This window comes from Leptodactylus fuscus, chromosome 8 (assembly GCF_031893055.1).
Source record: "Leptodactylus fuscus isolate aLepFus1 chromosome 8, aLepFus1.hap2, whole genome shotgun sequence".
NCBI lineage: Eukaryota > Metazoa > Chordata > Amphibia > Anura > Leptodactylidae > Leptodactylus > Leptodactylus fuscus.
In genome coordinates this window covers 40474101-40499641 of record NC_134272.1, presented here as the reverse complement: position 1 = coordinate 40499641, position 25541 = coordinate 40474101, and the positions used below count along the sequence as shown (strand labels likewise).

The 25541-nt window shown below is 43.5% G+C and overlaps 1 protein-coding gene across 1 annotated transcript in view; it reads left to right on the top strand.

Annotated features, from left to right (window-relative positions):
- Positions 1-5707: 5707 nt before the first annotated feature.
- The window catches only part of WDR75 (WD repeat domain 75), a 54691-nt gene continuing 34857 nt past the window's right edge, over positions 5708-25541 (top strand). The window contains exons 1-7 of the mRNA XM_075285127.1: positions 5708-5820; positions 9222-9351; positions 12676-12741; positions 14533-14623; positions 16913-17037; positions 18717-18787; positions 24808-24924. Of these exons, the coding sequence (XP_075141228.1) occupies positions 5735-5820; positions 9222-9351; positions 12676-12741; positions 14533-14623; positions 16913-17037; positions 18717-18787; positions 24808-24924 (686 nt within the window). The 5' untranslated portion in view covers positions 5708-5734. The remainder of the gene's footprint in view (positions 5821-9221; positions 9352-12675; positions 12742-14532; positions 14624-16912; positions 17038-18716; positions 18788-24807; positions 24925-25541) is intronic.

The window sequence follows — 25541 nt, the reverse complement described above, 5'->3', positions numbered from 1 at the left end:
GAGGAGGAGGATGAAAATGTGGCAGATGATAGGATTGTGACACAGGAGGCTACCGGGGAAGTTCAATGCGTCCCATTCTTGCAGCGCGGATGGGGCGAAAGGGAGGAGGAGGAAGAGGAGGAAATGGAGAGTGGTCTTTCCGGTGGTGGCAGCGACAAGTAGTGCGAGTCAGCCTATCACTACCTCCCCCTCACTCCCCCCCCCCCTTCTCTAGCCCTTCCAAACTAAGTCAGCCCAGCCAATCATATTTACTTCTTTTATTTCTAGACTTCCTCCTGCGAAACAGCTCCTCCTTCTTTTCTGATTCTGCCGGTGCATGCTATAGTCTCGCCAGTGCGCTGTAGCCGGCAATCGAACTCAACAGCGTAGGTGTGGGAGGCTACTGCTCCCACGCCTGCGCAATAGAGGTGGATTGTCGGCAAAGCTAGGAGTCAGAAAAGAGGGAGGAGCCATCCCACAGGAGAAAGTCTGGAAGGAAGAGAGGTAAGTATGATGGGGTGGAGCGGGAAGGGGGTTAGTAATACTGACTTTCCATTTCTGAGAAACAGAAAGTCACCAGTAACCAGAAAATGTCCCCGGGAAAATGGGTAAATATATATTTATGATAAATTATGTAATGTAAAAAGAAGTTGGGGTAGGGTTTTTAGTTTAATGTAGGAATTACCTTTTATGCCGGGCAACTATGTTAATATTTGCAGAACAAATTGTTCTTCGTAAAGGTAACATTTATTATTTTGTACAATATACTGGAAGCTGGAAAAAAAATTCAGAATTGGGTGGAATTTGAGAAAAACTGCAACTTTCTTACAGGCATTCTCCAGCCACAATGACATGTCACCTGTATTCTATGTTTTGGTACGGTTCTGGGGAAAATAAATTTGTATAGCTTATTTACATTTTAATCCATTAAAGATCTAAAATGTTGCAAAAAAAAATATTTTCTTAAACTCACTATATCCTGACACCTTCATGGAGTTGCATAGGTCATCTTTTTTGCAGATCCAGACATACCTTGTAGTTTTACCATTTCGGATACTGCTTATTGCTTTCATCACTTTTTATTCAAATTTTTAACAGAAAAGAAACAGTGAAAAACAGTGCAGACTGTGTGTGAGCAAGATGGATACATGGGTGTGCAGGCTGTGTGAGAGCAAGAAGGGGGAATAGGTATGCAGGCTGTGTGTAAGCAAGATGGGTACATAGGTTTGCAGGTTGCATGTGAACAAGAAGAGGAAATGGGGTGCAGGCTGTGAGTGAGCAAGAGGGGTACATGGGTGTGCAGGCTGTGCGTAAGCAGGAAGAGGGAATGGGTGTGCAAGCTGTGGAAGCAAGAGGACGGAATGTGGGTACAGGCTGTATGTGAGCAAGAGGTGGAGTTGGGGTACAGGTTGTGAGAGCAAGAGGATGACGTAGGGGTGCAGGCTGTGTGTGAGCAAGAGGGATAAAAGGGGGTTCATGCTGAACGTGAGCAAAAGGGAGGAATGGGGGTGCAGGCTGTGTGTGAGCAAGAGCATGCACCCCGCATCACCCTCTTGCTCACACACTGCCTGCACCCACCATTCCTTCTTCTTTCTCACACACAGCCTGCTCCCCTATTTTGATCACACACATCCAGTACCCCCATTTTGATCACACACAGCCTGCACCCCCACCCATTCCCCCATTTTGCTCACACAGTCTGCACCCCCATATTGCTCACACAAAGCCTGCACCCCAATTGCCCCACCTTGCTCACACACAGCCTGCACTCCCCATTATGCTCACACACAGCCTGCACCCCCACCCATTCCCCCAACTTGCTCACACACAGTCTGCACCCCACACATTCCCCTAACTTTCTTACACACAGCCTGCACCCCCAACCCATTTTGCTCACACACAGCCTGCACCCTCCATTATTCTCACACACAGCCTCAGGGCCGGCGTTAGGGGGGGGAGGGGGCAAACTGGGTAATTGCCCAGGGCCCCAGCCCTTGCAGGGGCCCCCTGTCGGTGGAATACTTTTCCTATCAATATAGGGAAAGTGTATGTCGGAAGGACACTGTGTGTAGCTGCAGCATCGGCTAATAGACAGCAGCCAGTGCAAGAGCTGCAGCTATTGATCGAGGAAGCTCTATTCACAGCTCTTAGGACGTCCCCCCCCCCCTTCTCTGGCTACCCTCTGCCCACCAATAAGAGGGCTGAGGAGCGTCCAGGAGGCGGGGCTTATTGCTGTACAGAAGATGGACCCTGCCAAGCTCCTGCCATCTGCATAGTGCACACAAAAAAAAGGAGGAGAGGACAGCTCAGCAAAGTAAAAAAAGAAAACACCAAGTACATGCTATTTCTATTAATATCAGGCATTTGGGGTGATTCATTTAGTTTTAGTAACTCCATGTGCCTCATATTAATGCCCTCACATTAACCCTTATATGCTATACATAAGGGTTACTCGTATGTGAGACGTATGTGGGTACTAATAATGAAGATACTTATTACCTCCATGTCTCACATATTAGTAACTCTTATGTGAAGTACACAGGGGTTAATGTGAGGGACATAATGGGGTTAACTGCTATTAATATGAGGCACATGGAGTTACTAAGGGCTTGCTCACACCTGCGCCCCGGTCTCCATTTTGCAGGTTTCCCTTTCATGCTCGAAACTGGGCAGTAGACGGAAACCTGCAGGCATTTTTCAAACCGTTTGGAAAGTGTCCGGCCATGAGCGCCGGTGAGCATTTTGTGCTCTCCGTGGCGAAACTCTTTTTTTTTTTTTTTTCGGACATGCAGGACTTTGTGTCCGGTTAAAAAAAAACTGGTTTTGCCGCAGAGAGCACAAAACGCTCACCGGTGCTCACGGCCAGACACAGTTTGACAGGTTTCCGTTTTCTGTCGACAGAAACCTGGAAATGGAGATTGAGCGCTGGTGTGAACCCAGCGTAAGCTGTAATGCACATGACCATTCTTTTTATACTCAATTGTGGATAATATTGTGGACTATTATATTTCAATGGTCCTGTACATAAGGCTGTTGTTTCTGCGGCCGTGTGTCCAGGCCAAATTGAAGAGCTGCAAATTATGGAGCAGGTCCTATAGCTGTCCTATACCTTTCATGTCCTCAGGGGTGGGTGGTATTATATACCACTGAATTCACTGCACTGTCAGCTTTCACGGTATGTACCCCTGTGCAGGAGATATTGGTGCTATTAATTTCGGCAGCAATATCTCTCCACTGTCAGAAGAGCGGGTGTTATAGCTCAGCGTCATTCCTGGGCTGTGAAGAACGCCCTTCTGACTGTACTCTTCCACTTGCACTGTCATATGGGCGTTTTCTACCGCCCAGTGATGCCGCTAGGCTAGAAGGCTCACCTTTCCAACAGTGGAGAGATCTGTGCCAAAACTAACTGCATCAATATCTCCATCATGGCAAATTGGCAAAGCTAACTGCACTGAATTCAGTCAGCTTTCTAGCAGTATATAATACCGCACATCTCTGAAGACATGAAAGATTATCTTTAAATACACGTCATCTGCATCAGTTCTCTGGTTATCCAGGACCATTGTCCAACCTGCAGAGGTACAGAGTATGTCATTTTAAGCCGCTGTCACTCACAACTGAGGAGTATATGGCTCCTAGGAAGAACGTGCTTACTGCAGCGTCCTATTACAGTGCAGGGCAGGAAGAGGTTAATTGCTGGCTGGTATTATGAGGGGAAATCTTCAAATAAAAAGGGTCTGGTTATGTTCTTCATATGGGGAATGGAGGAAACTGATAGCCGTGAAGTGTTTGGTGATGTCAGGGGAACATTATACAGTAAAAATAGCTATTTGTGGATTGTATTATGCGGCCAGAGGGGAATCTGGCAGTAAGTGGATAATGTGAGAGTATTTGGTCCTGGTATAGCGGTCAGTGGGTGACGTGACAGTATTTAGTCCTGGTATAGCGGTCAGCAGGTGATGTGACAGTATTTAGTCGTGGTATAGCAGTCAGCGGGTGACATAACAGTATTCAGTCCTAGTATAGTGGTCAGCGGGTGACGTAACAGTATTTAGTCCTGGTATAGTGGTCTTATTTGATAACTCTGTATGTAAATATTTGTTAGTGGGGGGAAGGGCATGAGCCTTGTTGCTTTTGCATCCAATCTTTAAAGATAAGGCAACTAGTTTGCCTAGGCAAAAAAAAAAACCTTACAAATTTACAAACAACCACTTAAAAGACATTAAGAACACCCCTGTAAGTACCAATGGTAGGCATTGTGGTATATCAAATTAAAGAGGACCTTTCATCAGATTGGGCACAGGCAGTTCTATATACTGCTGGAAAGCTGACTGTGCGCTGAATTCAGCGCACTGTCGGCTTTCCCGATATGTGCCCTGGGTAAAGCACTATCGGTTTCTGCGCAGGGCCTGTTTTAGACATAATGGGGCCCTGGGCAAAATTAAAAGTGGGGCCCCACTTGTACATACAACAGTCACATTCTGTTAAAGAGGACCTTTCATCAAATTGGGCACAGGCAGTTCTATATACTGCTGGAAAGCTGACAGTGCGCTGAATTCAGCGCACTGTCGGCTTTCCCGATCTGTGCCCCAGGTAAAGCGCTATCGGTCCCGGTACCGTAGCGCTTTACAGTCAGAAGGGCGTTTCTGACAGTTAGCCAGGGACGCCCTTCTGCCCAGCAGCGTCTATCCCGCTGTACTGTGGAGCGGGGAGGAACGCCCCCTCCCCTCCTGATAATACTCATCTATGGACGAGCACTGTGAGCAGGGGGAGTGGGCGTTCCTCCCCGCTCACACTGTACAGTGCGATAGGCGCTGCTGGGCAGAAGGGCGTCCCTGGCTAACTGTCAGAAACGCCCTTCTGACTATAAAGCGCTACGGTACCGGGACCGATAGAGCTTTACCCAGGGCACAGATCGGGAAAGCCGACAGTGCGCTGAATTCAGCGCAGTCAGCTTTCCAGCAGTGTATAGAACTGCCTGTGCCCAACTTGATGAAAGGTCCTCTTTAACAGAATGTGACTATGTTGTATGTACAAGTGGGGCCCCACTTTTAATTTTGCCCAGGGCCCCATTATGTCTAAAACAGGCCCTGCACAGCCTGCACCCCCACCCATTCCCTAAACTTGCTCACACACAGCCTGCACCCAGACCCATTCCCCCAAATTTCTCACACAGCCTGCACCCCCACTTATTCCTCCATCTTTCTCACACACAGCCTGAACCCCGATTCTCACATCTTGCTCACACAAACCCTGAACCCCCATTCCCTCATCTTGCCCGTACACAGCCTGGACCACCATTCCCCCATCTTGCTCACACATGCCGTCCTTTCTCTACTCCTTATCTTCCATGAGCCTCCGTGCTCTGTAGTTTAAACACGGCTCTGTCCTGTAAAATCCAGAATAGCCCCGCCCACACAGGAGTCTTATCACGTGGTCATGAAGCGCGTCCTTTAGACCAATAGGATTTAGCATCAATCTGTACAGCCGCTGGGCATATGTACGCCAATGACTGTCACTATAAACGTACTAACTTTAAAAACAATTGAGATGTGGGGAATAGTATAGGTATTAAAAAGACCTACTTTACTATGTACATGCGAATTTGTTATGAAAATCCGCTTACAGGAGCTGTTGCCAGTACAAAAGATGGCCGCTGAAGCTTGATGCAGTGCACTTCCTGTGTCAGATACTGCCGGTTTCCGGTCTTCCCGCGTTACCACGTGTGAACTCGGAGTTCTAGCTGCTAAGCAAGATGGTTTCCGATCCTGAGTTTCGCGTGGTTCAATCTGGAGGATACCGAATTGACTACCGGAGGCCTCGTATCTCAGTGGATAGCAAGTAAGTAATGGGCAATGTTGTAATTCGTATAAAGCGTGTTGTGTAGTGACATAGTGTGGAATTTTACTCTATTGGTAAATATACTTTGACATGCACGTAAGAGAAAATTTCACGTTTGCAAGTGTATCAACTGGTCACTGTTTTGCAAATGATGTACAAAAGAGACTAGCTAAACAGATTCATATCCTACTAAGGGTATGTTCGCACATGTGCTTGAAGATTCCGTTCTTCATTCTGCTTTAAAAACGTTGAAAGAAAAGCCTTGCAGACAGGACTCTTTCTCCACATTTTTTGGGTGGAAAAAGTGTATGGGGTCAGTGGGTAACCACTTTTAAGCTGATTAGTTTTTCCATGAGGAACCGCTTTAAAATGGATTACATTTCTATTTTTCGGGTACCCCAAGTGGATCCAAGGAACGTAAAGCCGAACACAGGTGTGAAACTAGCGTCACTCTGCGTTCATACTTGTGCTGTTTGCTCAGGGATTCCGTCCCCATTCCGCTTTAAAAATGCAAAAGAGAAAAGTCCTTTTTTTTGGCAGAAACCCAGTGGACCCCATTAATAAGCTATGGGGTCTGCAGGTTACGCCTGTATCTGTTTTAAGCGGACCCAAAGAATGGAAACCCAAGTGTAGGTGTGAACCTAGTGTTAACATAACTCTTCTTCCGAATATTCCGACTATCATAGTGTCTATCATACACACAACATGATAGACACTATGATAGTACTTAAAGGGGCTCTATCAGCAAAATCATGCTGATAGAGCCCCACATATGCGTGAATATTAAGGCTATTCAGGCACCGTAAAAGTTATATTAAACTACCCCCCCCCCCCACACACCCCCGTTTTAAAATAAAACCCTAAAACAGAATGTGATAAACTTACTGAACCTGCACGCTGGGCGGGCATTCAGGGTGCGCCGTCTTATTCATCCACGCCTCCTCTTCCTCCGATGTCCTCGGGTCCCGTCCTCCTCCGGTGCTCGCAAACTGACATTGCTTAAAAAAAATGGCCTGGGCGCATGCGCAGTAGCATGCTGCTTCTACTACGGCTACTGCGCATGCGCCCAGGCCATTTTTTTTAAGCAATGTCAGTTAGCGAGCGCCGGAGGAGGACGGGACCCGAGGACATCGGAGGAAGAGGAGGCGTGGATGAAGAAGACGGCGCACCCTGAATGCCCGCCCATTGTGCACAATCGGTAAGTTTATCACATTCTGTTTTAGGGTTTTATTTTAAAACGGGAGGGGGGGGGGTAGTTTAATATAACTTTTACGGTGCCTGAATAGCCTATTCACACATATGTGGGGCTCTAACGGTCAACTCCTTAAGGTGGTATTCCCATCTACATAATTTTTAAATTTGTAGATAATTAAAAGTTAAACATTTTTGCACATATAAGTAATTAAAAATTCTGCAAAGTTTTAAAGATTTTCCTCTAACTTTCTTAGTGGTGACAGTTTGTTACCTTGATCGGTTGCCATGGATACGACCACCAATGCAGAAACTTTCTAAGGTCAGAAAATCAGCCGTGATTTTTTTTTATAGTGGCCGGGCTATCTTCTGATACATGTAGTGTCTCTTCCTGATAACCCGGATACAATAAGAAAGTCATAGCTGGGTTCCTGACAAGTCCCAGACCATAGAAAGTTTCTACATTAGTGGTCGTATCCATGGCAACCGATCAAGATAAAAGACTGTCACCACTAAGAAAGTTAGAGAAAATCTTTAAAACTCTGCAGAATTTTTAATTAATTATATTTGCAAAAATGTTTTACTTTTAATTATCTACAAATATAGATATGATCATGTACATGGGAATACCCCTTTAAGGACTGTGCCACATTCCAAGTAAAGTAGCAGATACACATGGAGCCTCGTGGGCCCTCTTGATTATAATGGAGTTTGTTGGGTGTCTGTTTTAAAACTGAAAATGACCTCTATGTCGGACCTTTTCCTCTGCTGATTCAGACTGGTGTGGAATCGAAGAAAAATTGCATTTTTGCCACTTTTATGGGCTTTGTTTTCACTGCGCATCCAAAATGACATGTCACCTGTATTCTATGTTTCGTTGCAATTCCAAGGATACCAAATTTTAATGGTTTTATTTACATTTTAACCCCTTAACAAAAATCCCAAACTGTGCCTATATATATATATATATATATATATATATATATATATATATATATATATATATATGCATGCTGCTATATTCTGACACTTGTAACTTTTTTTTTTTTTTTTCATACTTCCATGTACAGGGATGCATAGGGTTTTTTTTTTGCGGGGGCAGTTGTACTTTTCTAGTTACACTATTTTGGGGAAGTGCTATTGCTTTGTTCACTTTTTACTCTTATCAGTGGCAAAACAGTGAAAAAAACGACGGTTTGGCCTTTTTTTTTTTTTTTTTTTTTTTTTCTCCGCTACGGCATTTACCGTACGGGAAAAATATTTTTGTAGAGCTGGCATGTGTGTTCGTACACAGGGAAATCTAATGTGTATGTATTTCACAGTATTTAAGTCAAGGAAAAATATATCTTTGTACTGTATTAGCCAGGGGATATGAAATATAAAGGTTGAGTCTTCAGTAGTTGATACCTTTTTAATGGCTAACAAAAATGATAGCGGCTATTGGAAAATTTCAAAAATTAAAATGGTCGGAGTTTTTGGGTGCAGTAGTTGCTGGGAAAGGGGAGGGGGTGTTTTGGTTGTCTGTCTGCCCCTTCCCTGAGCTTGAGGACTGTGTTGTGTGTTTTTTTTTTTTTTTCTTCCCTCAATTGGAATTCAGCCTGGTTGAATATAGGGAATCTGCAGTGCTCCTATTAACGCCTTCCGCCGGAACAGGAGCACTACAGATGCCCTATATTCAGTAGACCGGGCACTTTCAGACACAGGGATACCTAATGTGTATGTGTTTCACAGTAATTTTTATACTTTTTTATACTTTATACTTTTATATGTATTCTACAGAAAGGAGTGATTTAGAACTTTATTTTATTTTTTATATATTTTTTTTAAAGCTTCTTTTTTTTTTTTTTTCACTATTTTATTGGAGATTCTATACATTACTATTGTGCTTGACTCAAGTATAAGCCGAGGGGCGCTTTTTCAGTACTGTGCTGAAAAACTCTGCTTATACTCGAGTATATATGGTATCTATCAAGCAGTACATAACCAAAAAGTAGCTTCTGAGAGTCTTTTTATAGGGCAGTGGGGAATCTACTTCCTCTTGTGACAGAACCCATTGTCTAATTAGTCTCCAACTGGAATCATTTACTTTTTTGGGGTCATTGTACTTTCATAGTTTTGGCAGGGATCTCAAATGTCTTTTTCTTGTTAAATATAAAGCTCACTTGTGTTAGAACATACAGTAACTATTTTTTATTTATTTATCTTCTCAGGTATCTCCTTTGTGTCTCTGGGAGCACTATCAAAGTTTTTAGCACACTCTCAGAAGAATGCATACATGTATTGTGGAGTCACAGTGATTTGGTTACTGGCATTGAACTCGATCCAAATAATAGTCTACAGGTAAGATGTAAAGCTTCTAAATCAGAGATAATTCTAGGCAAGAGATTTATGGTCATCCTTTGTTCCGCAAGGAGCCGTGAGTTTAGCCAGCTGTTAGACAGTTGACATAAAAACGTATTTTTTTAAAATAGTTTTTCCCTACATTTTTGTGCAAGTTTCCCATCTGTGTCGGGCTCTGTCTGGTCTGCCAGGGAACTCGAATGACTGAGAACTGAACTGCTAAAACAGCGGTTATCCATGTGCACTGGAGGACCCCCATTGACTGCAATGTTGTCTGTCGTCTTCATAATGAAAGCAAAGGAGAGGAAAGTCCTCCTTTTCTGACTTTTATTTCTAGCTTTTTCTGTGGCAGAGGCTGCAGCGCAGATGTGAATGTAGCCTTCCACTGTCAATTTCAATGGTTGCAGAATGTGGAAGTGCATGCTACATGTTGGACAAACTTAAATGGGTTATCCAGATTTTAAAAAATACAGTGGCTTGCAAAAGTATTCATACCTGTTGAACTTTAACATTTTGTCATCTTACAAACTTAAATGTATTTTATTGACATTTTTTGAGATAGACCAACACAAAGTAGCAGATAATTGTGAAGTGGAGCGAAACTGATACATGGATTTAAAAATTTTATTCAATCTGAAAAGTGTGAAATGCAAAAGTATTCAGCCCCTGGTACTCTGATATCGCTAAATACAATCCAGTGCAATCAATTGCCTTCAGAAGTCGTTTTACTAGTTAAGTCCAGCTATGTGTAACTCAGGGTTGGCTCACGCTAGCGCTTGTATTCCGCCCGGAATGAGTCCGCAAGGACATCTCCCGGATGGAATACAATCGCAATTGGAAGCGATGTGCTGTCAAGTCACACGGAACCCATAGACTATGATGGGCTCTGTGTGTTTGTCGCGCACTCCTCGCATGAATCATTCGCATGAGAGCTCTGGTCAGAGAAGCAGCCGAGAGGCCCATGTTCACTCTGAAGGAGTTGCAGAGATCCACAAGTCATGCATTCCACAAACCTGCCTTTATGGAAGAGTGGCAAGAATAAAACCATAGTTGAAAGAAAGACGTAAGAAGTGCTGTTTGTAGTTTACCATAAGCTATATAGAGGATATGGCAAACCTGGAAGAAGGTGAGATGAGACCAAAGGTGAACTTTTGGACCCAAATGCAAAGTGCAATGTGTGGTGGAAAATTAACACTGCTCATCACCCTGAATACACCATCCCTACTGTGAAACATGATGGTGGCAGCATCAAGCTGTGGGGATGTCTTTCTTCAGCATCCATATGAGGTTGTAAATCACTTGTTTTATTTATCACTGATCCGGTGTTCAAGTTACAGACAAGTTTATAGAGGTAAATATTGCCTTCTTCAGACTCCAGTAGGAGGAGGACAGAAAAACGGTCCGCCAACCAAAAAAGGGTTAATAATCCAGGTATGCAACTATAAGATAGCGGGGTTCTGCATAAGAAAGTAGCTATCATATAGCGCTACTTCTTTATATCTAAACCGAAAAATGTTCATAAGTCTCTAATGTACCATATTTTTCAGACTATAAGACACACCTTGTTTTCCCCTCCAAATTTGGGGGGGGGGGGGGAATGAGGGTGCGTCTTACAGTCTGAATGTGGACTATAAGGGGGGGCGGAGGAGTGGAATTGAAGCATCGTCGCGCTCCTGCCGCTGCTGGCTTCTTGCAGGGCAGGAGCATAGCAATAATCTTTGCCAGCGTTTAAATCTCTCTCTCTCTGGCATGCGCTGTTCTATTACAGTGGATGCCAGGGCTGTGATGGCGGCTGCTCTATACGCGGAGGCCCGAAGCTAATGCCCACAATAAGAATTCATTCTAATTGCGGGCATAAAAACTTCATCCCCCCCCCCCCCCCCAAGTGTAAAACATACCCCCCAAGGCCCATGCCCACTGGCCCCATTCCTTTCAAGTTGCAGGCTGGCCCCTGCGCAACGAGGTCATAGGAGCCGACCTGTTCGTATGAAGGCTCCCAGGCTCATAGCTTTGACCAGCCGCAATAGTAATATACAGAATCTCCTATAGACGGCAATACACTTGTATTGCCGTCTATGGGACTTGCAATCAAATGATTGCAGGTTCAAGCCCCCCTAAGGGGGGGGGGGACTAATAAAATAGTTAGAAAATAAATAATTACCAAAAAAAATTAAAAAACATGGAGAGGGGCAACAGGACCGCTACCTCCTACTTTGTGCAAGGCGCAGCAGTGCAAGAGCCCTCAAACTGTCAGAAACCGACTCCATGAAGGTAGTATGAGGACCCGATGTCCACAAATTGGTGATGTGTTTTGCAGCCCAACACCATTCGGGTGATTGGCATTTACCAAGATTGGCAGAGCATGGTTACGAGGAGAACATGTGACAGTCTGGAGATGCCGTGGAGAACGCTCCGCTGTTTGCAACAATCCTCCCCCATGACCAGTTTTGCAGTGGGTCAGTAATGGTGTCTTTGGAGAGCCGCACAAACCTCTACGTGCTAGCCATAGGTACCCTGACTGTCTGTTACACTTTTCTTACATTCATTAGACTAGCTAGAACTGACAAGTTGAGCAAATAGTATTTAAAAATTTAGCAGCTTAAAGGAGTTGTCCCATCTCAAGGATCCTATCTATACTGCTAGCTTATGTGGATTTAAGACTTTTCCTAAATACATTGCTTCAGCAAAACTGCTTTGTTTGGCTGATATCTGAGATTATTCACTTCATTGTTTACACTGCGTTTCTATAACCATGGACCTGTGGATGATCTTCTCTCCGCCCAGGACAAATGACGTAGCTCTCTGTTCTGCTGAGAAGGGCAGCTGAGTGCTCCAAGCGAGCTTGTATTTCTGAGCTCTTTCTCTCCCTATTACAGTTATCAGTCTGCTAATTGAATTTTGCTGATAAGGGTTGAGACAGGGAGCCTGTTCCCGCTCTATGTAAACAGAGACCTAAAAGTGAGTTTATGGCAAGCTGAATCTTGGTCCTGTAGCATGTAAGTTTGGGATTCTCCTCACCGATGAAATCCAGCTCTGCTAGATCAGCTTCATATTGTGCATCTTCCAGTGATACTGTCCTAATTTATTTACAACCATCCCTCATTACTGACTGCAAACATGTACTGCTAAGCAGAGCAAGTGACACCCCGCCCACCAATTTACCAAGAAAACCAGGAAGTGAACAGAGCATACATCCTGCAAGTTGGTGAACGGGCGAGTTGGGAATACCCCTTTAATTTCACAAAACTGGCGCAAATACTTTAGAACTCACAGTTCTTTTTATGCTTCTACAATATTTAATGGTGATGTCGTTTTTTTATACAGGTCTACTCTTGCTCTTTGGATGGCACAGTTAAGTTATGGGACTTCTTTGATGGTGCTCTAATAAAGGTATATTTATTCAGATAGTTTTAACTTATCTACACCATTATATTCATTTGTAGTGTAAGTTTTAAGCAGTGCAAAGTTAGACTAGAGAGTATCAGGCTGGGGCACCACGGGCCTAAAACGCCATAATTTGCCTGCGGCAGAAATACCGTGGGAAAAATTGCGGCATTATATAGTAACAGCAAAGAGGATGGGATTCATGCGAATCCCATGCCTATTTTGCGTTAAAATTCGCAGCATGTCAACTATAGCTACAGAAATGCCGATGGCTTTCTCATAGATATAATTGTATCAGAGAGTCCGCATGTGTTCTCGTGGGGCCTTAGCCTCAAACTGTACTAGTTTTTCCCAAAGTGTCCATTCTTGTTTGATAATCTGGTGTACTTTTACACTGTCTAGTCTAACTTTACACCACTTATTAGTTGGCTTAGTTTCCTTCAAACTTTTGGTAGCACTTGCTACATTGTGATGCAGTTTGTCTCACAATTTAACATATTAAGTCACACCACCTTTTCAACAAGCTCCACGCATATTTTTCCCAAGGTGCACAAATTGTTAGTGTTTAAAACCTATAGAAAATAAGGTGTAAAGCATGGTGTGTGTGTGCAAATTACTCCAAATTAGTGCTTCAATGTGTATAACTGATGAGTGTATGTGTATATCCTCTATATTATAAAAATGAATTTCTGTCTGTCTGTTCGCTAATGCAAACCAAACGACTGTACCAATCTTCACCAGATTTGGTACAGAGACACTTCAGGTATCCGGGAAGGTATAAGATGAGACTCCAACTCGCTCGGATGTACCGTTGCTGAGATGCAGCATTCCAAACATTCCCCCCCTTAGCCAATACAAACCTGCAAGTCTTTCACTCATATTCCAACTGCAATACACTCGGTCACTCCACATGCACAATACAACACTGATATCCAAACTGAGATACACGCATCAGAGGATTAGATACACAGATCAGCACACAGTATCACACGCCAGAGGATTAGATACATGCCACTTCACAAAATACCACACGGGAGGATTAGATACGTGCGTCTGAACACAGTACCACACTTTGGAGGATTAGATACATGCCTCTGCACACAGTACCACATAGGTGAAGATTAGATACCTGTGTCTGCACACAGTACCACATGGGGCAGGATTAGATACATGGCTCTGCACACAATACCACACGCCAGAGAATTACATGCGCATCTCGGCACACAGTACCACACGGGGGAGGATTAGATACGTGCATCTGCACACAGTTCCACATGCCAGAGGATTAGATACACGCGTCCTCACACAGTACCACATGCCATAAGATTAGATATGCACGTCTGCACACAGTTTCACTTGCCGGAGGATTAGATGCGCGCCTCTTCACACAATACCACACAGAGGAGGATTAGATACACGCATCTGCACACAGTACCACACCAACAAGGATTAGATACTTGCGTCTAAACACAGTACTACACGGGGAAGGATTAGATACAGCTTTACTCCAGGTATCAATAACAACTGATCACAGGTTTTTCACTGATATCCAAAATGAGATAAACATAATCACATGACGCTTATGGACATACACACAAACTACATACAAAATACACCAGTGCAAAATTGGACAATTCTTATGGGGCCACTACACAAACATATAAAATGTAATATACCCGTGCGAAGCCGGGTCCTCCTGCTAGTGTGTGTGTGTGTGTGTGTGTGTGTGTATATATATATATATATATATATATATATATATATATAATTTTATTTATTTTTTTTTATATATTTTAGACTTTCTCTGTCGGGTTAAAAATGTTTGGCCTGTACACTACTTCAAAACGGGACTCTGTGTATGTTGTTGCACAAAACAATGATTCTTCAGGTATGTGTTCTTGCAGTTGTGTGTTCTTTCTGTCTTCTAGTTCCATACTCTTAGTCAAATAACTTGAACAAATAAAATCGTTCAGTATGTGCAGCAATGCTCTGAAGTTTTTTTTTTTTTTTTTTGCAGACTTAGGGTGCTTTCACATCATGTTTTTCACGTCAGTTTAACTGTTCAGTTAAACGGATCTGTTATTTTAATAAAAAAACAGAAGCAAACTGATGTCAATTCAGGCATCGAAAAGACTGATCAGTTAATGGATGTGCATCTTTTTGCATCAGTTTTCTGCTAAAAAAAAATATTGCATCAGTTTTTTATGTTTACCTTGTGAAACACTAATTAATGTTTGTTGATAGAAGATAGTGGATGTGATTTTAGCAGTTTTGACCTCCCCCCCCCCCCCCGCTATGGCGTTTACCGTATAGGAAAAATATTTTTATAGATTTGTAAAGCGGGTGTTTTCAGACACAGGAATACCTAATGTGTATGTGTTTCACAGTATTTAAGCACTTTTATGTGTTCTAGGGAAAGGGGGGTGATTTGAGTTTTTGTTTTTTGCATTTATTAGACCCCCTAAGGGTCTTGAACCCCAGGGGGTCTGATCACTAATGCAATGCAGTATAATGCTAATGCATTGCAAAAATCAGGCATAGAAAGTATAGAATGACAGGCCGGAGCCTTCACAAGGCTCCCGGCTGTCATAGCAACGGCACGCAGGACCCAAGCACTACAAGTCACAGCACAAATAAGAAAAAAAAATTGTACTGTGACTTGTGCTTGGGGGACGACTCCTCTGCCCCCACATGTGCTTCACATAGTACCATTAGGGGTAGCTCATGTGGGGGAGGAGCAGCCAAGTGTGCTGCCCCTAATGGCTGCTACCCCTTCCCCCACCCCTGGTCCCAGCACTATATATTCTGCCATTGTGATCCCCTTAAAGTAAATGGCTGCCACCTCATGTGACCGCTTCAGGGATACTTTCTGATAATCTGGCAATATCAGAAATGGAATGTCACCATCACTCTTCTCCCCCTCCCTCCCATTTCTCCTGCATTACTTACCAAGCCTTCCTGTTTCTGGGTAATGAGTCCTCCCCCTCCTCCTTCTAGTACTGGGCAGAATAAGTTGGCTAGGGAGAGTGAGAGGGGCTAGTAATGGGTGGGATCACTAGTCAGTGGGAGGGGCTAGGCATAGTGACACAGTCAGGGTGGGAGAGACTAGGCTAGTGGGAAGCAGGGTTTTGTAACAGAGTGATAAAGGAGGAGGGTGGCTGAGTGAGAGGGAGTTAGTGCAGCAGCTTACACAGGAAGCTGCAAACAGCATGTAAACAGAAGATGCAGCAGCAACCAGAGACACTCAGAAGTCATTCTAACTGCTAAATGTAGCACTAACAGACTTTTATGAAAGAAAAAAAAATTCTGCCTGGAAAATCCATTAAGGCTAAGGCCCTACGGGCTGGAAATGCTGCACTAAAGCACTGCGAGAACAATCGCAGTGCGAACGCATCGCGGTTCTTCCTGCAGCAGTTTGAACAGAAAGTTCACTGAGTTTTCCATCGTGGACTTTTACCATTATATCTATTACAAAGCCATCGGATTTTCCGTAGATATAATTGACATGCTGTGATAGTCTGCAGGTCAGTACGATTATGAAGGTAATAAAATCACTCCTTGAGGTAAATTTATCAAGACTGGCAATTCCTATACCAGTCTTGATCCACTGTGTGTTGAATTGGAGTTTCTCCTGATTCATTAAGAGGCATATTTCTAGAAACTGGCATAGCTTGGAGGTATAATTTACAAAAAAATTCTTGATGTAAACTATAGTAAAACTGCCTGGCCTCAACTGGTCATACCAGGCCGACCCCTCAAGAAACTGCTGTCTGTTGCGCACAAGGTTTTTTGTTTTTTTTATGCAGTTTTGGCAGTGTGCCGAAAATTTTGATATTCCTTTTTTTCTAATATATTGTAGTGTATTATGGCAGTCCACACAACTTCCTAAAATGAGCCTATAAGGTCCTGCCAGAAAATAATGGGTAATTATGTCAGACTTGAGATGCTTGATCAGGTCCTGTCTTCCATGATAACACATTCTTATTGCAGCAAATAACAAGCATTCAAAAAATTGCTAAAAGATGAAAATTGTTTATAAGAAAAAAAAAAAGCCGTGGTGGTAAAGTGATATGGTAAATTTACCATGTCCACTGTCCCAATTGTGCATCCACTTGACTAATTTCACAATCTTTCTTTTTTGTTGTGTTGGGTTTTGTTTTGTTTTTTGTTTGTTCAGAAAATTTCCAGTTGTTGTCTATGAAGCTACCGAAGTCTACAGAGCAAGAATGTGAAGCAATGGAACTTACAGTACTGTTTGCAGATGTAAATCAGTCTCCAAAATGTACCGCTGTTGGAAGAGATGTGAGTTTTGACAATATTTAATGTCTGTATAATTTCTTAGAATGTGTCGCCAGGAATTTATTTTTTTTTTTGGGGGGGGGGGGGGGGGCGACGGGGATATATAACTATATCTATACATATGTTAAATAATTTTTTGAGGTTTTAAAAATGTTTATACTTTTATTTTATATTTAATATTTTAAATATATTTAAAAAAAATAAATCCTGTAACTCTGGATCCAGTCACTATCTCAGTTAATATACTGATGCCTATTACCTGTAGAATTTGTTGCAGAATTAATTACAGACTAAGTCTCACACACCATAATTGGAATCTATGCAAGTCAGAAATTAGCATAGATTTTGGGTATAATTTGCACCAGCCTTCTGAAATGAATTATAATAAACTAGGGTTAAAGGGGTTGTCCCACGTCGCATACTCACCAGTCTTCGTTGCTATAAATTCTTCTGTCTTCCGGCTTTGTTGTGTCATTGGTGGGCGGGGTCACATATGCAAAGCCAAGCGGCGAGATGCCGCTGGCCCTGCGTGCGCGCTCATAGACCAGTCTAGCCTTCACAATGCAATACAGACCCGACATCCGCCTCTCTCTATTACAGCGGATGCCTGGTCTGTATTCGCATTGTGAAGGCTAGACTGGTGTATGAGCGCGCACGTAGAGCCAGCGGCATCTCGCCGCTTGGCTTTGCATATGTGAATACAGACCCGGCATCCGCTGTAATAGAGAAGCGGATGCCGGGGAGTGTAGACGCCGGCACAGATGCCAGCAACATTGCTATGCTTCTGCCCTGCATGAAGCCAGCAGTGGCAGAAGCGATGCTGTTATTCCGCTCCTCCTACTTAATAAAAAGCTAAGATTGGCCTTTCGCCTTATATTATCGTGAAATAGTCACAACAACCAGTATTATTGGATACCCAAATTTTGGGTGGCAAAGAGATTTGTCCTTCGTCACACAGATCAGTAGATGTGAGGAACCTAGGTGGAGGACCTGGGGGTTGGGAGGACAACGCATGCACTCAAATAGGTAGGGCTCACAGTCTTGTATGATTGGTATAGGATTCCCTTTATATTTGTTAAAAGCAACAACGCATTTCCTGATTTACATGCCTTTAAGTGCATAGAATAGTTCTAACAATAATAAAAATATACAATGTATAGTAAAAGCGATTTCAATGAATTTTTTCACATAAAAATATCTGTGTAAATACATAAAAGCATTCAACATGTAAATCTTCACATCACATAAATACATAAATGAAAACATTCATCAAATATTAAATGAACTCACATATTCATAAGGCGTAAGTTAAGAGGAAAAGACTTTATCAGAATAGTATGTTCTATGTCTAAGGTTAAAGGCTCAGATATAAGGTAATGAGGCAGTAACCTTTATATTAAAAATTTTGATGCCCAGGATTGAGAGTTCAAGAGGTAGAATGATAGTAGTAGTGATGATGATGATGGAGCTGTTCCTCATTGATGAATAATCCATCCAAATGAACCCAAAACTCCAGAAAGATCTCGAACCGGTGCGCAGATGTGAACGAGCCCTTAGCTGTTACTTGAACAGGCTTTTGCTCAACAGCTGTCTCGTGTATGGCCTGCTTTACAGTAATATGTTACAAAACTTAAATATAAGTAACGTTATAATTTCTTTTTTTTTTTCATTTTCTTTTAAAGGGCGAGTATATTGTTACAGTGAAAGGGCTATGCCTCTTTGTCTATTACATCAAAAATGAAAAGTTATTTAGGTAAGGTTTTTTTTTTAATCTGACATCTGCTCTGTGGTATGTGTGTTTTGTTTTTGTCTCCCCCCCCCCCCCTCCTTCAGTCTCTCAAATTTAAAGGGGCTCTATCTTTGGGAAGTCATTTTTTAACTAAGCACACACTTGCATAGCCTTTAGAAAGGCTATTCCACACATTTTTGTATGTAAATAGCCTCAGTAGTTTTTTTGAATGAGCCCGTTTTTATTCATATGCTAATGCACCCTGGAAGTCTCATCGAGCACTGTCTCTCTCCTGTGTGTACAGCACAGGCTACTGCTGATTCATCTCCCTGCTCTCATACACAGCAGATAGAGGAGTGCTCGCTGAGAACTGCCTGTGCTAATTAGCGTATAAATAAAAACTGTCTCATTCAAAAACTACTGAGGCGATTTACATACAAAAAGGTATGTGTGGAATAGCCTTTCTAAAGGCTATGCAAGTATGTGCTTAGTTAAAAATTACTTTTCCCAATGATAGATCCCCTTTAATCTTCAGTTTGTTTTCCTGAATTGGATTTTGAGTAACAAATCAATTAAATGAAGGTAGGTTGCTTCAAAGATATCTAAAAAGAAATAGAAAATTGTGAAGGCAGCTAAAACTTAATGTTTATTGATAATTATCTAAAAATAGTACTTAAATCCCTAAACCAATTGGTTTGAGGCGGTAAAATATTAACAAAATGGCCACCTTTGGCTACCCCACCACATTAATCCAGGCTAGATATGGTAGTGTGTTTTTAATCCAATTTATCTGAGCTCATGCTTGGTCCTATCCACATATACCTGGGTTACCCCTATTTTCCCTGGTTCCCCTCCACCATGTCCCTTGGGGACAGTGGTGAGGATCCAACATGTCCCTCGGCGGTCTCTGGTTTTGCCACGTTATATATGTGCCCACTGTAATAAAAAGAAAAAAAGCCCATATGCTCTCTCGGTCTTCCGCTTCAGACAGTTCAGGATCCTCCCGATCCCTCTCCAGTTCAGCGATCTCTGGATTGGACGTTCTCTTTCTCTGTCTCCCGGGCTATGGGTGACCTTACCAGACTTATCCAGTCTGTAGTGGAATTTTTGGGACGGCTGTCATCCCAGATTGCTGCTCTGTCAGTAACATGTAGGGATCCTCCTGGGCATTTTTATAGTTCCCGTTCCAACTCCAGGAGTTGTCCCTGCAAAAGGACCAGGAAGCCTTCCTACAGATCATTGTACTCCCCTGATGGTGAGAAGCTGTGAGCTCAGGCCCTAACAGGCGGAACCCTGACTCCCTCTGATGGGTCTCCTTCTCTGGAGGCACCTCTGAGTCCGACCCAAAGCATCAGCTAAGCACATCTATATCTGCTGCTATATGGGAGCTTATCAGGTTGACAAACGTGCAGTCAGAGACTCTCTTCAGACCTTTGAGGATCTTGATATTGCACCTCAGGAAGACATCTGTTCACAAAAGGGGCTGAATAGTTCACTTGGAAGAGCTACGGATTGGGACACTGAAGTCTCTGGGTTCAAGTCCTGACAGGGATCTCTGTGGAAGGAGATAATCTCCATGGCACAAATGTAAAAGAAACGCAGCACTCAATGTGAAGTTTAAAATTCACCCGGACCATCCGCTGTCTTCTATCAGGAATTCGGATGTTCCTTTTCCCTTCCTGTGAGGAGGGTATCCGATGAGATGCACAACATAATAGGCGAGAAAGAGGGATCTCCAGTTGTGCCGCCAGCGAGGGTTGTTATCAGTGTGCCGAGTGCGCCTTCTCAGTGTGTTGCCACATTTTGGAGCCTCCGTGGTGGTCCCCGTGATAGATAGGCTCTCTAAGGCTACTATCCTGCTTTTAGCGGACTCCTCCTCTCTTAGTGATCTCTCGGGCATGGAAGGGGTCTCTCTTTAGTTTTCATGGCAGCTGGTTCCTCCCTGCAGCCTTCCTTCGCTGCCTCTTGGTTAAGCAAGGCCTGTTTTTCTGGACTAAAGGAAAAGCCTCCTCCAACTGTTCCAGGCGTATCTTCATATGAAGCTTCCCTTCAGGACAGCCAGCAGCTGATATCCAAGTCAGACAGTCTGAAAGTACTTGTACCTCTTTGGAGGCAGCTCGGCAATCTTCCAAGGTGGCCACCTACACAGTGGCTATTCGCCACACATTTTAAGATAAGTTCAATGAAAGCTTAGTTCGCCACCAAAGGCGGTAGTGGCCCTTCCTTTTTGCCCGGATTATCTGGACTGATCTTTTAGCAAGGCCTTCAAGAATCTCTGAGGCCACGGAGAGAAAGACTCTCTCCTTTCCTAGAGGTGTCCTGAATGCCAAGCATCTTGCTGTCTTCAGTGGGTTTTTTTTTGCTACTTTTGTGGCTACACCTCTCGCTTTGGGGGACTGCCTTTGGCGACTCCCGATCAAAGTAGCCATATGTTGGTGAAGGTTCTTTTCATACTGCCTAGCAGTTCCTGCACCTAATTCTTCAGACCCTTTGCTTCCTAGGCCTCCCCTACATAGAGGTCTTTCCACCACTCGGGGACTCTTGGGTGAAGGGATGTCTGGCTCTACTTCCTGGAGTTTTGGTTTGCCAGAATCAGCGACGACTGAGGAATTGTGTCTACGGGTTACTCCATAGATTCCAATTTGTCTTTTTCTCCCGCTCGAGGGGCCGCTTTTCTCCAGGCCTTCTTCTCTCCATTGGCAGGGAGTCATCGTCCCATTTCCGTGTTTTAGCTTTTTCAGGGCCTCTTTCCCAGCCTATTCTCTGTTTCTAAGAAGAACGGCTCCCTTTGTCCCATTCTGGACTTGAGGGCTGCTCAACAGGTTCATGCGTGTCTTCAGGTTCTGCATGGAGTCCCTTCCATTTTTGCGTGTTTGCATTCCTGGATACAAGCAAATTTCTCTTCGTCCATCCACATCTGATGTGCTTATTTTCATATTCCCATTGTGCTGTGCTATTAGCGTTTTTTCTTTGTTTTGCAACCTTTCCAGTTTGTTGCTATTCCCTTCTGACTAGCTGCTGCCCTCCCTCCGGTATATACCAAGGTGACTGCAGTTTTCAAGGCCATCCTCTGTTTCATAGGTGGCACTGTGATTCCATACTAGGACAGCCTGCTTGGAAATTCTACCTCCAATCCAGACAATCTGACCATTTTGTGGATTGGACCTTTCTTTGCAGGTTTAGTTGGCTCGTCAACATGGAAACGTCTTGTTTCGAGCCTTCTCAACACAGGGAGTTCCTGGTCATGATCTTAGACATGAACCAGGGCATGGTCCTCGTCCCAGAGTTCAAGATTTTCTCTGGTCCAGTGTGTTCTGTTTTTGGAGGAAATCTACCTGCACCCTTAATTTCTTCATGCAGGTCATAGGGCACAGTGGTTTCGACCTTTGTGGTCATGCCTTTCACTCAGTTTCATTTGCATCCTCTGCACTTGGTGATTCTGGATACTGGGACACTACTGGCTACTGAGATCCAGCTCTGGAACAGCAAATTATGGCCACATACTGAGTAGCCAGATTGAGCTAACTGACCTACCAACCTACGGTGGATAAAACCATGTAAAGTGGACATTTTGTGACTGGAGTCCTGGCACGGAAAACCAGCCATAATGCACCGGTGTTATAAAAAAAAAAAAAAAAAAAAAATTCAGACTCGTTTAAAGGGATTCTACCATTAAAAACCTTTTTTCTGTGGATAACACGTCGGAATAGCCTTTAGAAAGGCTATTCGTCTCTTACCTTTAGATGGGATCTCCGCCGCGCCATTCCTTAGAAATACCATTTTTTTTTACCGGTATGTAAATTAGTTCTCTGGCAGCGATGGGAACGGGCCCAGTGCTGAAAATGCGATGAGAGCGTCCCCACTGCTGTTCGAGAACAGGATCCTGCGCCGCCTCTATCTTCTGCTGAATCCTCCCCATCTTTCTTCGGTGTCACCTCTGTCGGCTCTGACACTAGTAGAGCTGACTGCGCATGCGCGGCCATAGTTCTGAGGCCGCAATTGCGCGCATGCGCAGTCGGCTCTACTAGTGTCAGAGCCGACAGAGGTGACGCAGCCGAAGAAAGAAGGGAAGGATGCAGCAGAAGATATAGAGGTGGCGCAGGATACTGTTCTTGAGCAGCAGTGGGGACGCCCTCATTGCATTTTCAATGCTGGGGCCTGCCCCAATCGCTGCCAGAGAACTAATTTACATACCGGTAAAAAACGGTATTTCTAAGGAACGGCGTGGCGGAGATCCCATCTAAAGGTAAGAGACGAATAGCCTTTCTAAAGGCTATTCTGACGTGTTATCCACAGAAAAAAGGTTTTTAATGGTAGAATCCCTTTAATATGCAACTTTTGTCCCCCCCGCCCCCTCTTTCCTTGGTGCTCAAACAGCACAGCAGGCATCTGTGCTGCCTGAAGACTCTCCAGTGATACCTCAATCATCTGCAGCCACACCTCTCCACCGCGTCCTTCGTGTAGTCTTCTTCTGTCGAGTCTACGTTTGGAATTTAAATTCCATGTGTGTGCAGTCGGCTCTGCCATCAGGAACAGTACGTTCGTGTAAGCGGCCACAGTAAGATGGCCGAACAGATATGCGCAGTCGGCTCTGCCTGAAAAAAGGATTCTAATGATAGAATGCCTTTAATTGGAATCTGTAAGCACACAATTGACATATAAACTAAACTAATCACAGTACCTTGTAAGGCTGTTTACAGTGATGTATTTCTCAATTAGAACCGATGCTCCATTCTTGTAAAAATCCTTATGCAAATGAGCTGATAAGAGCTTTTACTGGTGTTGCTTTTTCTCAATGGGCTTAGCTATCTGCTGCTGCCCCAGCTCCGCCCCCTCTAGTTGACGTCTTTCTCTTCCACAGTACAGTTAGGGGGCGTTCACACTACCGTTGGTGTCCGTTATGAAGGTGTCCGTTTAAAAGAGAAAAAACGGACACCTATCATAACGGACACTAACTGATGCTAACTGATGTTAATGTGTCCGTTTTTTTAACTGATCCATTTAATGGATCAGTTAAAAAAAACGGACACATTAGTATCAGTTAGTGTCCGTTTTTTATACTGTCCGTTTTGGTTTTTTTTGCTGTTTATTCTTTCTGAGCATGTGCAGAAAATAAACGGACAGAAAATAACGGACTGTAACTGATGGCCATCAGTTACTGTCCGTTATATGTCCGTTGCCCATAGACCTCAATGTTAAATAAAAAACGGACACTTTCTGTCCGTTTTTTTTCAAATGGACAAAAAAATCCTGCATGTGTGATTTCTCTGTCCGCTTGAAAAAACGGACATGGTTGTTAACGGACCCTTAAGGACACAAACGGACACCAGATGAAATCCCATTGAAATGAATGGAAATTGTAACGGACACAGCTAGTGTCCGTTGCTAAAATCTTGAACGGACAGTAGCAACGGACACTGCAGATGGACACCAACGGTAGTGTGAACGCCCCCTTAGTACTGTGTGCTGAGGCAGAAGAGAGAAATGTCTTTGAACTAGCAGGGGCAGTGGGAAGCGGCAGTTGGCGGTAGCAGATAGTGAAGCCCATTGATGGAGAGCAACATGCCTACAGCCCTTATCTGAAACTGAAGCTAGACGTGACTGTCGGTGGGAGCGTAAGTAAGGCTGTGGTATTTTTTTTAACCTGATGAGAGGCTTGTCTTGAGGTTCACCTGGTGATTTCGGGCTGAACACTTCTGAAACAAAACTGCTGTTATATTCCGGGGTCTCTTCAAATCCCGGAGTATTATGTTATCTCATTGTGTATCTGTGCCTCCATTGTAGATATAGTTTTCTTTTTTCTTATGTCACTATGCAGTAAACTCTTTGAGTATATATCTCAGCAAAAGAGACACTGATTTACAAAGAGGATAACACTACTTGATGCAGATGACTTATCTATATATCTGGGATGATATGCTGGGTTCTGGTGACAGAATATTCCCTCCACTTCCCGCCCTTTTTTTTTTTTTCTTTTTTTTTTTTTCCCCTTATTTTGTTAATATGTAACATTGTGTTTTTTTTTTTTTTTTTTTTTTTACAAGTTTCAAATTAAGTTCTACAAGTAAAAAGGGAGCAAACAATACATTTACTGTAGTCACCTGTCATCCTACTGAAGATTGTATTGCTACAGGGCACACAGATGGCCGGATAAGACTATGGTAAGCATTTAAAGAAAACCTCAAAAGAAAGAAAGGGGGTAAATTTATTTTCTTTTAATCCCTTATGCCTTACAGTGTATGGAGAGATCTGTGAAAATAAAGCATCACCTATGTTTTGATGCTTCGTGACCACAAATGCTCAAAATATTGGTCATTTGAATAGCCCTCACTGACAGACATTGAAAGTAATGGAACCATCTGTTAGCTGTTTTAACCCCTTCTCGGTCTGCACCATACTATGACGTCACACTATGCATTAAGTTCACACTCATCCGCAGCTCTGCTCCAATCGGGTGTCTTAACTGCTTGGATACCGATATCCATTATTTTAAGCCTGGAATCTGGCCAGTGAACCTGGGCTGCCTGGGCCCCAGTTATCTGGTTAACTACTTCCGGACCGCCCATAGACTATATACGTCCGGGAAGTGGTTGCCTAGTTCTGACAGGACGTACCTGTACGTCCAGCCAGAACACAGCAGCTGCACAGAGATCGTGTAGCTGCTTTCACTAGGAGCCGGCTGTAACTTCAGCCGGAGCTCCCAGAGAGATAGCAGGGAGGATTTATTACCTCCTCTGCTATCTCGATCACTGTGTATACAGCGCTCAATGAGCTGTAT